At 41.2% G+C, this 14,027-nt stretch overlaps 1 protein-coding gene and 1 pseudogene across 4 annotated transcripts; both read right to left on the bottom strand.

Annotated features, from left to right (window-relative positions):
- Positions 1 to 575: 575 nt before the first annotated feature.
- Positions 576 to 10,686, bottom strand: LOC133906137 (formin-like protein 20). Of its 4 annotated transcripts, none has more exons than XM_062347930.1 (8): positions 10,524 to 10,686; positions 10,200 to 10,374; positions 9,155 to 9,402; positions 8,189 to 8,362; positions 7,922 to 8,078; positions 7,662 to 7,801; positions 7,529 to 7,564; positions 576 to 1,841 (listed from the first exon to the last, which is right to left on the bottom strand). In XM_062347930.1, exons 2-8 carry the CDS (start codon positions 10,324 to 10,326, stop codon positions 966 to 968), a joined length of 1,758 nt encoding a protein of 585 aa, XP_062203914.1. In that variant the 5' UTR covers positions 10,327 to 10,374; positions 10,524 to 10,686; the 3' UTR covers positions 576 to 965. The 4 variants fall into 4 exon arrangements, with proteins under 4 accessions (XP_062203914.1, XP_062203917.1, XP_062203916.1 ...); XM_062347933.1 differs by having other exon boundaries at positions 7,529 to 7,561; XM_062347932.1 differs by having other exon boundaries at positions 10,200 to 10,354; positions 10,524 to 10,681.
- A 1,607-nt stretch (positions 10,687 to 12,293) lies between these two features.
- LOC133906828 (uncharacterized) lies at positions 12,294 to 13,255 on the bottom strand (annotated as a pseudogene).
- Between the last annotated feature and the right edge of the window lie 772 nt (positions 13,256 to 14,027).

Below are 14,027 nucleotides of genomic sequence, written 5' to 3'. Positions count from 1 at the left end.
GGCGTCCAGACGACGCCGGGGACCAACGCCACGCCGAACCTGGAGTTCGACGCCAGCAAGAGGCCCGTGCCGGTGCCCAGATTCAACCCCTGGCACAATTAGTTACCGGGTCCGTCTGATCTGATGGAGGCGATGACCGGAGCTTGAAGCTGCTGCTTCTTCCATCTCGTCTCTTGTAGCTAGCAATTCTTCTCATCTTGTAGAGAATACTAATCTCAAAGTGCTTCTATATGAGCAGGTTATTCTAGTGCTGCATAAAGTGTTTTCATATGATCTCTAGATCTGCTGATTAAGCTAGTTCGTAGCTTCGCTGGAGGCCTCATTTTGTAGAAGATGGAACTAGAAAAAATGTGTCAGTTTCTCTCCACTGCGCTGTTGGCAACATAAGATCAATCTGTGCACGATATTCATATTCTATTGGCAAAGTTCAAGTTTGCTGATTTCACCTCATTTAAATCACCACCCCTTGATCTGAACTGACCCCAATGTAGGAACCAAGTGAATAAAAAACAGCAATTTTACACCAAATGTTTTAATGAAAACAATAAATAAATAAATGTTAACAACAGGACAGATATTTGCAGTTCACATCATATCTATGAGACTATGACCAGTAAGTTTTACAACTGTTTCAGCCATAAAACTGTTCCACCATTGGGCAGCTCGTAAGCAACAATGTCATGTCACTTTCCCTTTGCCTCAGGACTAATTAAGGATCAATGCAAAGAAAAATGAAAGTCTAACTCTGCTTCACATGACCAGGAAGAGTTCAACAAACTCCTCAGACAAAAAGGAACAGTTATACATCACAAAAGCTGCACTCCTATTCTACAAATCTTTCAGCATTGATCCTGCTTGGCTTGCAGGACCAATCTAGTAAAAGCTTAATACTCGGGGATTATTGTTTAATATACAAAGTTAGCACAACCTTGTGCTACCTTTATAGTCTGGCGGATGCCGTTGAATCACTGTCGTTGGACAGACGGAGATTGCTGTACCTGCACCGGAGGGAAGAACCCAATGCCTGATGATTGAAAGAATCCAGTTGATGTCGGTGATTGCTGTGGTGCCTGACGAAACTGCTGTTGCTGGGGTTGATTCTGAGCTGGTGGAAGCGGAGGTGGAGGGGGTGGTCCGCTTGGTCTTGGAAAACCTGCTGGCTGAATGTTAGACAGTGGAGGCGGAGGTGGCATAGAGCCGACCATCATCCCAAAAGGTCCCATTCCGATCATTCCTCCAGTACTTTGATTAAATTGTTGCAAAAGTGGTGGCAATGGTGGAGGTGGTGGAAATGTGCCAGGTGCTTGGTTTGCTTGCGTTGGTGGTTGTGTGCCTCCAAGAGAAGTAGACACTGCTCCAATCTGTTGTTGCAACTGTGGCAATTGCCCAAAAAAGGGAGGAGCAACCATGTCACCAGCCTGCGCGTATTTCTCAATCCTAGGCCTCTTTTCAATCTGGAAGCCTGGTGGTCCTGCAGAGAGTTCTCCAGAAGGCGATCCACTATTCATGGAAGCAGCATGCTCAGCAACAAAGGATGACAAAATGGAGGACAGCACCTGCTCAGGTGCTGACAAAGATGCAAGCTTATCTGCCATAGCTGCTGCCGTTTTCTTGGACTCGTCACCCACTGCACTGACTGCGGTGGGAAGTGAGGTCACTGGATGCAGTGGTTGTAACTGGGGAGATATTGGCCTTACTCCTGAACTCTGCGTCGTGGTAGCTGTTTGCTCTGGAGAAGTAATCATGAGTGGGCTAGAACTCGATCCTGCACCATTGGTGACAAGGGTACCACCATGTTGTTGTCTTAGTTGCATGGCACGTTCAGCTTCTATTCGAGCAACCTGTTTTGGCAATTAGATCAGGGATCAGACAGATAACAGCTAAAGCACGATTACGGTTGCAGAAATGATACTATAATCTCATATATGATGATAGTTACCAATACTGAAAAAAAAATAACTGTGCCCTCATAGAAAAATTCCAACAAGAAGTTCACAGGAATAAATACTACAATTGAGGAGCAGCAATAGTCAACAAGACATGCCCATCACAAGGTGCTAGGGAAGCAGTCTAGGTTGGCCTTTTCAAATTAACACGCTTAAGTTGGAATCAGGAGGCAGTCCAAGTGTGCAGTGAGCTTTGTTATAAAGGCCATGTGCTGGCCAGGTTGCAATAGGAGCCGGTAAGAGGCATACTTGGGTTACAGGGATGCTAGCTCTGAAACACCGATACTTCAAGAAGGCACCGTATCCGCCGATACCGATATGCGCCGGATACATATCCAATAAGTATCCGGAAAAAAAAATTATGTAAGGAGACGCAATTGGATACTTCTCCGATATTTCAGGGATACAGCCCAACCCATTTGCGCCAGCATGACCTAACAAGTCGCCCACAGTCTCTCACGCCAGCCGCCGCTCACAGACCCGCACACCTCAACGCCCTCCTAGGCGCATCCGACTGGCAGTGAGTTCCTCTCCGACTCTCCCCCTTTTCCTCCTTTTCCCCCCTTCCCTCTCTTATGTGATTTTGACTATTTGTGAGATTGTTCGACCGAGTAGTGACCGGCTAATGTGTGATATGTGATGTGTCATGTACTCATATGTTACTGAACTGCTGATGCTGTGATTGAACTTCAATTAGTGGTGAATGCCTTCTTGTAAATACGGTGCCCCTAAAAATTTCTTACTGCACTGGTTTTCAGGTTATTTGGTTAACAAAATTGGCCGGTGGTTATGATTCATATGGAGTGGAAACACTTTTGCATATTGTGAAGATGACAAAACAAATTAGTGTTGATAGTGCATAATTTGAACTACCTTTTGTCATCTCATATGCAAATTACCGATGAGTTAAATCTAGGCACATGCTCTGGTTTGATATGACATGTTGGCGATAGTAGCCTCTGAGTGATTCAGATAATATAAGCATACCCTACAAACTTATTACTGTTTTTTCTAAAATAAAACGTATCCGTGTATTGGGTTTCCTAGAAAAATGGCACATCCTCGTATATGTATCAGTCCGATACCGATGCACATATTCATATCGGTGCTGCCTAGATGCTAGATGGCTCAACCAAAACGTGTTCACTGCTCGCTAGCCCCGATGGGATTCATTAAAACAAGAATTCGTAAGTCTAGAACTCTTTTAACAGAAACCTGCATGAATTTAGAATTCGGTGCTAGTTACAGTGAAATTGAAACACACTTTTGAAATGTTAGTTTCGAAATGAGGACCATTACACCCAAATATGTGGGGAGTTGCATGAAACTTGGAAGCTACATTGTCAAACTCATGAAGTTGAACATTTCACACTAACATGTACAAGTACGGCAAATTTCAACGAACTTAAGCCTTGTACTATCTTTGCCCTCCAAGGTGTCTCGAGATTTATGGTGTTAAGGGTATAATCGTCAATGGTATTATAGTAATCTCCTAGTCTATGGTTTCCCTCATATACTCTATATATTGCCCCCACATGCTACCATTGAATACAAATTGTTATTTCTAATATTTAAATCACCGCTAGGTTTTCTTTTTTGGACGCTGCAACTCGTCTTGATCTATTCCATCGCCGGCTCCCCACCCCCCACCCCCCTTCCTGACGGCTCTTTCACAGTCGCCCACCTCGTTCACGTCGCCACCTGGTACCTCGTCAATCAAATCTACAATTGCAGCGGCAGAGTCGATGTTAGTGAGGTTGTCATGCCTTCCCGTGCACTGGTGGGAGGAGAGCTCGAAGGCGGCCTTGTTGACGACAGCGGCGTAGGTGTGGGATTGGAGGCCGATGCAAGCAGCACCATGCTTGACAGCCTCCGTGGCATATACTCCGACTGCCTTTACAGCCTCACCAGACTGCTCGCCCATGGTGCTGAGCTCCACAATGGAGGAACAGAACCCGCAGCCTCCCATCCTCGCCATTATGCCTCTCCGAGAAGCGTCAACTCGCCCTGGCCCCGCTCTCGCCAGATCCAACCCAACCCCACCCCGCAGACAGCCCTGTCCCGCGCGTTGCTGCACCACACCATGCCTTCGCGTCGTCGCCCAACTGGGTTCGTCGAGCCCGAGGCCGCCTCACCGCATCCACTTCAGGCCGTCCCTGCCGCTGCCCGCCCGTTGCCAAGATCCTCGCCCCCGCCATCGTTGGCGCAGTTGCGCCACTCCGAGCCCTTGTTGATGTTGTGCGCCTCGAGGACGAGCGCGTAGTCAGTGCAAATGATGTCGCCGGTGGCGTGGTCAAGCACCACCTTCGTCACGCGGCGACAGTCCGGGCAATAGAGCATCTTGTCCACGGCGAAGTAGGTGCAAGATGGTATGACAGAGCAGACAGCTAGGAGGTGAGCAAGCTCACGCGGTTCTCATCTTCCACAGAGCAATGGGAGGTCTTGGAGCTCCCGATCCCCTTTGATCCAAGCAAGGGGCTCTTCCCGCTATCTGGGACGTTGACAAGGTGTTCTCTTTTCGTGGATTCATGTGCTAGGTTGATTACCATTGCTGGGTGGAAGGGGCCAATGCCAGTGTCAACTGGGACTCGAGAGGCTATGGTCTTGTTCCTCTAGGTCCGAGCAAGGCAGGGTCACACACAGTCTACTCGTCATTGCTTTGGACATTGGGTTGTCAATCTCCTGCTGCATATTGCTAGCTTTTGCTCTGTTGCACACTCATGCTCACATTCACACCCGAGACTTCTCTCCATCGTTTGGTCTCCTGTTTCTGGTCGCATAGCTTGCTCTGCTCTTCTGCGTCTAGGTTGTGGGTTGCTCCTACTGAAGATTTCATGATGGTCTATTGCGTCTTAGGTGTGGTGGCATGTTGTTGTGCTAGGCTGTGCTTTAGTGCTATCTGCTGCTAGTTTCATTTGTCTAGTTTTAGTCGTTTTTCCGCTACATCCACATCCAAGTCTATTTTCAATGTGAGTTCATCTATGCCAAACGAGTCCACATATTCCTTCATTGATTAGTCAATTTCTTTTCCGCCATTATTGATGCAGCAATGCCATCTAGATTTTTCTGTAGCTTTAGTGACAACTTCATTTGTTGTCTTGCTACTCATCATTGCTTTGTTTGTAATTCTTGATCTAGAGCATTCTTGTATCATCTTGGTCTTCCATAGCTCTAGTGACAATTTCATTTGTCGTCTTGCTACTTGTCATTGTTTTGTTGCGATTCTTGATCAAGGGCGTTCTTTTGATGTCATCATCATGACTCTACTTATGTGCTCCACTTTGCACTTCTTCAGCTTGATTCGACAGGATTACCAATACTCCACTCTGACGGCTTTGAAGAGACATATTTTAGATTTATTAGTTTTATTTTGCCTAAATTTATTACAATTACTTAGTGCCACCTCTTTCGAATGCAATGTTATTGTATACGTCTTGCATTTGGGAAGGGGAGGGGGTTAAGGGTATAATAGTCAACGGTATTATGGTAATCTCCTAGTCTAGGGTTTCCCTCATGTACTCAATATATTACCCCCATAGGCTACCATTGAATACAAGTTGCTATTCCTAACATATGGAAATACATTGCTAAGGTCAGAAGACAGCATGGTGATCAGAATTTCGAAAGTTTGCATCAATCTTGATAGGTATGCCCTTGGGCAAACACTACCCATGTAGTTATGCCCAAATCCATACCCACAATATAGGTAGGGTCAGGTAAGGGTAAGAATGTGAAGCAGTCGTGGGGTATGTCCTGCTCAAGAACAATGTAGTCGGCGGCAACATATCTCCTGTGGGTCAGGCCTAAGTTTAAGTTAATTAGATTTTAGTTATTATCCTTCATTAGTTGGAAAGCTATCTCTAGGTTGGTTCACTTCCTAGTTTTAGTCCTAGTTGCAGTTGTTAGGGAAAGCACTATATAAGCTTGCCTACTCCCAAGAAAATCACACAAGAATTAGCAATCTACCTTCGTAGTCCCCTTCTCAACCTTGCCATGCCAAGGCGATAGCTGACAACGCAATCAGTCAGCCACATCTACAAAGTCCACGGCCAAGTCCTCTAACACACCACGACTATCTCCTCCAATATAATCCTTCCACCAATCTCCCAACCCGCTTGAATTTAGGTTATCGGGAGGGTAATACTTGCTTGCCCATCATTTACCCATACCCATACAGAATAATTAGAAAGTAATGTTCCCACTCTATATATTAAAGAAAAAGTTCAGTCGTGACACCATAAAGTTTGTGCACATTGGCAGGACTAACTGCACAAGTGGGACCCATAGGCTTGAAGAAAATGAATGGTAAAAGACTGAAAGTTCAATATTTTGAATTATAACCTTGCGTTGGCACCATAAAGTTTTCACGGCTGAAATTTGGTGGAGATAATTCAATAAGCACAGGAGCTGCTTTGTGCAAATTGATGGGTCCAAGCGCACAGGTGGGACCACTTGCAATGCGGAACCCATGGATAATCAAGTATATTCTCACCTCTACTCGTTGCTCTACCCATATCCTTTCAGTAAATCAGTAGTGCCCGCTTTTATGGCTATGGATAGATATATAGGTCAAATATAGATGGGTATGGGCACAGAAGTCAATTGGGTTCCTAGACCCAGTGACGGCCCTATATCTCAAGGCACGTTTGATGATGGTGAATAGTGTTATTCACCGCATGTACATGTGGGAAAGTGATATTGATGGGATCAGATGCCCAAGAAGGGACCAGACAATCAGACCTATTATAGAAGTGCCATGAAAGTTGTGGCGAGACGTGAGCATGTCATTACATTAAGAGCTATACTACGCACCAAAAAAGAAATTAGAGTACCTAAAAGAACTAGAAAGCATATACGAAATAATAAAAATATTTTTTTAAGGCTAGGACACTGGACACTTTTTGAGTTGTGAGGGCTGATCCATTTTTTATTTGAAAATAGCAAATTGGAAAAATGTCAGTGCACAGAACAGTCCAAGCAGTCCAAATGCATCTAAGCGCACCTTAAAAGACCATCTTGGACTTCAGGCGCACCAAGTTGTTATGATCATTGACATATATGTGCAACAAACACATACCAAGCAGAGCACAGTTGGTCTGCCTTCCATCGCAAAGGCAAAATATGCTAGAGATTCAGAAGTCATTAGCTATGCATTAGAGGATTAAGGATTTAAGCAACAGAACCATGTTAGAGCTTCTCTATGAAACTGTGAGTTGGCTGCCGCTCTTTTTTAATTATTTTATCACACTATTCATCCTGAACGTCAATGGGATATCATTGATAAAGCAAAAAACTCTACTTATGCCCACATCATGGGACACCGTAGGAAATAACAAGATAAAAGAATGGTGCCAAGACTTCAACGGAAAAAACATAACTGGGGCAAGGAAGATAAGCATCATAAGGAGAATACTTACAGATCCAATAACATGCTCAGCATGTATTTATGACCTAATAAACCCCATTTAGTTGGACATGAACAGGCATCATAGGATATAATGATTTAGGATGTGATTTTGCAAGGAATAACAATAAATGAAAAGGACAACAACGTGCAAGTAGACATAAAGAATAATTCTTACTTGCAACAGACTGTGAAGAAGCTCCGACTTCGACTGCTGTTATATAAACAAGAAAACATATAATTTTTAAAAACATGAGGCATATGTAATAGAGATGGAACATTTGGAAGATAATAAAAGGAGTGCTCAAGACCTGTTCACTGAGGGCTTCTTTTAATTGATTGATCAGGGATATCCTCGCCGTCTCGACACTTTCAAGTTGTTTAATGCACTTCTTTAGGGTTGTTTCCTGTTCTTGAAGGTCGGAAATCAATGATGATGCTGGCTGAACACCTTATGAAAAATAAATAGGCCAAAATAGCAGAAAGCATAAGAATGGTGTCAAATTTCTTCAACAGCAGAAATCCTCAAATCCATAACATTAAATAACTAGTGAGTGAGCAAAATCCTTACCATGTGTACAAGCATTGTCTATATCTTTATTTATCTTCTCCAAAACACCAACAGTACTCTTACATTTGTTCAAAGCTGTGTCTTCATCAAAATGTTTATCAAGCACCGATTGGTATGCAGTTACAATCTTTTCAGGCATCCCGCCAACAGTCAGTTTCTACAGTAATAGACCAACACTAAGAAGGCACTCTCATACCGAATTCAATATATTAAATCCATCCAGATACAAGAAAGCAAAATTGTGGCACAGGATAGTAGGCAACTTACTTTTACTATTGTACTGGAATCTTTCCTTGCAGCTTTGGAGTTTGAAGAGGGATTAGAGCTAGGGTTCGAACTATTCCCATTGTTATCCAATGCAGGAGGGTTGTTACCAACAATGTCATCTTTCAGACTTTCAATACGGGTCCCAAAAACTTTCCGTTCATCCCAAATTGCTATCTGTAGTTCCAAAAAAATAACAAAATGGAAATTTTTCTTTTTTATTTTGGTATTGCGACAAAAATTAAGTAAATGATTAAATTTGCCATTGGTTTATTCATAATTAACCTACTCTCAATGCGTACAGTGTCCTATTAGAGCAAATGGCTCCAACAAACTTTGCAACAAATTTCCTTTCAGAATATTGACGAAGGTCAAAGAAAATTCTGATTGAAGGACCCTGTGCAAATATTTATACACCTAATGAATACAAGTGGAAGAAAGACTGGATCACTGTTTCTGGCAGCTGACTACCAACTTACCAAGCAAGACAGTCATCATGAAAAGACAATGATATTCATAGAACCCATCACTCTTGGAAATAGATGGAAATGAGCTAGAAACTAAAAGGTGCATTCGCTTAATTAATTGGTAACACTCTTGTATGACTTTTTTCTCACATTTTCTGCACATATGTATGTCAAACTCTAATACACCATGCAAATGACCATGGCCATACCTTCAGAAGACATCAGAGCAAACAAATATCTGGAATCCAGAGAAGTATACCAGGGAATAATGGGATAGTTGAATAACTTAAAGCAGAAATAACACATGACTCCAATAGTTTGCTATATCAACTAAACTAACAGTAATCATTGGTCCAATGGTACTATAGTACTATGATGGTACTGACACATTTAGATCCTCCGGCGTTCTTGGACAAGGCACTAAGAGCACTCTAGAATAAAAGGAGTTGCTGGACTGCGAATTATTAATCATGTAACATTGAAACAAAGAAAAAAATCATACCAATCTCGCCACCACTTTCTTTCCTTCGTCTCCCCCAATTTCATAGACATGTTTCAGTGATCTAGGTAGAACCCTCCAGAACTCATTCACATATTCTCCTCCCTTGCGTTTACTGTTTTGCAGGATATCATTTGATAGATACAGGAACGATACTTTCTTATCCTTTGTTGCACTATTAAACTGCTTTTCCCATGTGTCTACAACCCTTCTGGCTCTCTTGCGGTGAAAAATGCACCATTGTGAAAGTGCTGAATAAGAATTAAGGAACGCCCGGAAAAAAACACTACAGCAATCTAGGTGCAAACTTATATAGAGAAAAAAACAAATTTCTTATTAAATTTGACATCATGAACAACCAGTTAAAATCACATGACTAAACAGACTTTAGCTCCTTATCAAAGGATGCAGCATATAATTATTTGCTCACTTAATTTGGTAAACAGAACAGGATAAAAAAGTATGCGCCAAGAATAAAGAGACATATATGTCCTAAATCTTAATACAAAATGTAATGTATAGTCCTAGGAGTTGTCATTATTTTCCAGTTCACAACGAGCACACCCTCAATGAAATCATATCAAAAGAATCGGAAACCAAGCACTGGCAGTAAAAACACAACAAATCAAGTGCAGCACAAAACTAATTACAATTGTAATGCAGCAAAAGAAAACTATTTTTCTCGAACAAACTGTCCAAGAGAAAAACTATAACCAAAAGAATGGTCAGGAAGTACAGAAAAATAAATCAGATTATGCTATAGACACACTCATATGAATCACATTCAACCACAAGAGGCAGTATTGATAACTTCTACCCATGTGCACCAGCAAAATGACAGAACAAGACAGGTACAAACCAGAAAAGAAACAGCGCAATAAAACCAATCTTGAATGCTCAATGAGATCTCCTGGCCAGCTCTACTCGTATACATTGCAACTTGCAATTTAGGGCTTTAGTCGATAATAGATTAATCAAAATAGTAAAAAGAAAGCAACAGCTAGATTACCAAACTTACAAGCATGCAAGAAAGAAACCAAAAGGATACTCTGAATGCTCGCCGCTGAGCTGTTGAGCTTGTTGAGCTTGTCGACCAATCTCTGCTCGCTAAAGGAGCCGCCTCCCCTGCCGCCGTCCCCTGTTTCTGCGTTTGCATCAGCCTTCGTGCCCGCCATCACGAAGGCTCAGCCCTAACTCCGCTCCCTTGCGGAGACGCGAAAACCCTAAAGAAATTTAAGCTTCTTGGGAAAGCAGGATCGAGGCAATCTTGTGCAGAGAAAAAATTAGAAAAATCGCCCAAAAGATCAGAAATTTTGGGGATTTCGGGGAAAGGCTGGAGCTTAGGGTTTGGGGGAGACAGAGAGATGAGTACCTCTGTAGCGAGCTCCTGAGCTTCAGTTTGCCGCCGCGGATGAGAAGGAGGAGCCGAGGAGAAGGGGAAGGCGAAGGAGGAAGGGGGAAGACGAGAGGTTCCTCCCTTTCTTTCCCCTTTGGGGGGTGTGTGTGTGTGTGTTTGGTTTTTTTTTTTTTTTTTTTTTTTTGAGTTCCCGGCGGATTTTGCACGTGAGACGTGGAGGAGAATAGGGTAAAAAAATCATGATCGAAAAATAGGGTAGGCTTGCATCATTTTCTTCCTCTTGCCTAGCTCATATGGGCAACCTTAGGCTAAAATATAAAATTAGATAAAATACACGATCGTATTTACCGAAATAAACAACATATCATCGTATTTACAATTTTAGCATTCGTATTCGGCACCTCGTTTACCGAAAATTGAATTTCGGTATATCGTACACCGAAAATACCATATTCACTAATATTCTTCTTATGTGATGGACTAATTTCTAAAATTATTTTCAGCCCTAGTTTATATGATGAAAAAAGTGAGTTTCTTTGTAATGCTTAATTTATATGCATTTTTATCATTTCATGTAAATGAAGCATTACAAAGGAACTCACTTTTTCATCATATAAACTAGAGCTAAAAATAATTTTAGAAATTATTCCATCACATAAGAAGAATATTAGTAAATTTTCCTAGATTTTTTGGAATTTATTTGAGATACTAACAATTATTACAAGTTATAAAGGTAGTCTTTTTTAGAGAATTTTAGTTTTAAATATACAATGGATTTTTTGGTGAATCCAATTAAAATGGGTTGCATATGGATTATCAAATATGTAAAAAAAATTAACATTTTTGGAGTAACAGAAGACCACCGTTTTGAAAAAGAGGAAAAACGAAATTCAAAAGCACTGCTGTTACTGTTCATACGCGGTACTGTTCGCTTTCGACGTATGGTGTTGTAGCCTATTTTCGGTACACCGTGTGTTGAATACGGTGCTACAGTGCTGTTTTCGGCATATCGTGTGCCGAATATGGTGCTACAGTACCATTTTTGGTACACCGTGTGCCGAATATGGTATTTTCGGTGTATGATGTACTGAAAGTCAATTTTCGATAAATGAGGTGCCGAATACTGATGCTAAAATTGTAAATACAATGATATGTTATCTATTTCGGTAAATATGGTCGCATATGTTGTCTAATTTTGTATTTTGCCACAAACTTGCCTACGTATAGCAAAGTGTTCGTTTGGTTATTTTGCTAATATAGGCAAGGTGATGTTTGGTATTCTTGTTGAAAACTTGCTTTTGCTAATAAGATTGATGATGTGGTTGTTTGGAACCTTTGCCTATAGAGATATACATCACTTTGCCTTATTGGTGAGATTACCCTCCATCCATCTAACTAAAGGTATAAGCTTGAAAATTGTACCATACCAAGCCATAGATACATGCTATGAACACTTCCAATTGAAAAAAAAATAACATTAAGAACCATTACAACCTTTATGATCCATAGATTTTTGCCAAAATACACGGTGTACCCTATCTAATTTCATCCGACTAAAATACATAGTGTACCATATATAAGTTTCATATGGCCAAAATACGCAGTATGTCATGTATATTTTGTATGGCCAAAATATGCAGAATGCCTACATAATTTTATATAGCCAAAACACATAATTTTATATAGCCAAAACACACAGATGTCATGCATGGCTCTTCAAACCTTGCTTCCATGAACTGCTTAAAGCATAAATTAGTTAGTCACTGCTTATAGGAAGGACTTAAACTAGTTAGTAGAATAGTAATTCATGACCCCCTGTGCCATCCACTGCTTGATAGTTTCCTCCGGCCACCCCTTCAACATGCTAGCAATGTTACCATTTTGAGCAAGATAAGTTTGCAAATCAAGCCGCACTAGCAAAGGATATTCATGCGTGTTATCGATGGACTTGTAGATACGCTCATTTGGGTATGTGACATGAGTGAAGCACATAGTATCTAGCATGTTGTTCATAGCACCACTGATATCTTGGACTAATGCATAATCATGCTTGCCACGTTTTCCTTTTCTCTTATTCTTATCTTCAGGCTGGTGCTTAGAACCAACTGAGCTAGGACTATTAGAATCTAGAAGAGTATCATAATCGTAGTGCTGAGAAGAATCAATATCCACATGCACTTGTTCTTGAGTTGGTCTTCCATTGCCAATGAGATCACCATGTCTTAGTGGGTAATCAAAAGGTGCTTGAAGCACACTAAACTCTCCAGTTGCATGTTTGACCATGAAGACAAACTTCATCTCACCATACAATGGAATTAGAACCTACTCTCTTGTCACCTTTCTACATAAGGAAAAAATAAATTAATGGCTTTATTAGGACACTAAACAGTATATTAAAAAACTTATAGCTATAACAAAACATTTTAGGCATGCATGCTTACAGATTTCATTTTCACAACCTCTATTTCATCATGGATTATCTTCGTCTGGACATCATCAAAACCAACACCACTAGCAGACTTTGCCTCCAAAATAACCTTCCATTCCGCCTTCAACTTGTGGTACTTGTATTAGACTTGTTTCCTTGTGAAGTTTGTAGCATACTTTTGATTAATTCTTCGAGCACACTCCTCATGATGCACCTCTATTAACACCAGGGCCTTCCATAACACTTGAATTTTCTCTTTGTAGTAGAGAAGGAGATCTTCCACTTTTTAGGGCTGCCATATCACATTGTCCCCAGCCATCTCTTGCGCTTGACCACTAAAAAATTGCTTGAATAATAAGAATAATACAATGGTTCATAGTTAAACATTATCAAATTTCAATGTATAAAAGGCATACATTGGTCTTGTGGTCTCAAAGCTGTTACAACTCAAATAGTACCACAATAATAGTCTTAAGGTGCTGATACAACAAAGACACGTACAACCCAAACAAGAAAAATCTTAGGCATTATCTCTAATAACGAAGTGCCTATTATCAAACATTCTATTTGTAATACCATACCTAAGTTCAGTCATCTGCCTTTGTTCTGTTCTAGCGTCTTGACGGAAACAGTTTGAGTGGGGATATAGTTGCCTCCATAGTTCCTCAGAGTATACAAACCAATCAGGTCCTCCATTTTGCAAAATTCAATTGTGAAGTATGTAGCATGCTATGATAACCCTGACTTGTGTAGGAAAAAGGTAGTAGGGTCTACTCATGAGGATCTTGAATCAATTCTTCAAAGTACCAAATGATCTCTTAACAGTGGTGCACAAAGAAGAGTGTCGCAAGTTGAAAAGTTCTTGTGGGGTCTGGGGTATATTACCAATCCATTCGCGTAAATGGTAACGAACTTGACGCTAAGGTGGCAAAACCCCCGGCATTGCTGCATATCTAGCATCAGCAAGATAAAATTTACCTAGCATAAGTTTTAAAAACATCAACACATGATTTGTTGTATCATGAAAATGCATCAAAAGGTGTAGGCAAACATTCTGGAATACGGAGGCTATTTGGATGATCAAGGGGGTG

Source organism: Phragmites australis, chromosome 23 (assembly GCF_958298935.1).
Source record: "Phragmites australis chromosome 23, lpPhrAust1.1, whole genome shotgun sequence".
Taxonomy (NCBI): Eukaryota; Viridiplantae; Streptophyta; class Magnoliopsida; order Poales; family Poaceae; genus Phragmites; species Phragmites australis.
Note: the sequence above shows the minus strand (reverse complement) of the source record. Positions and strands in the feature narration are given on the sequence as shown.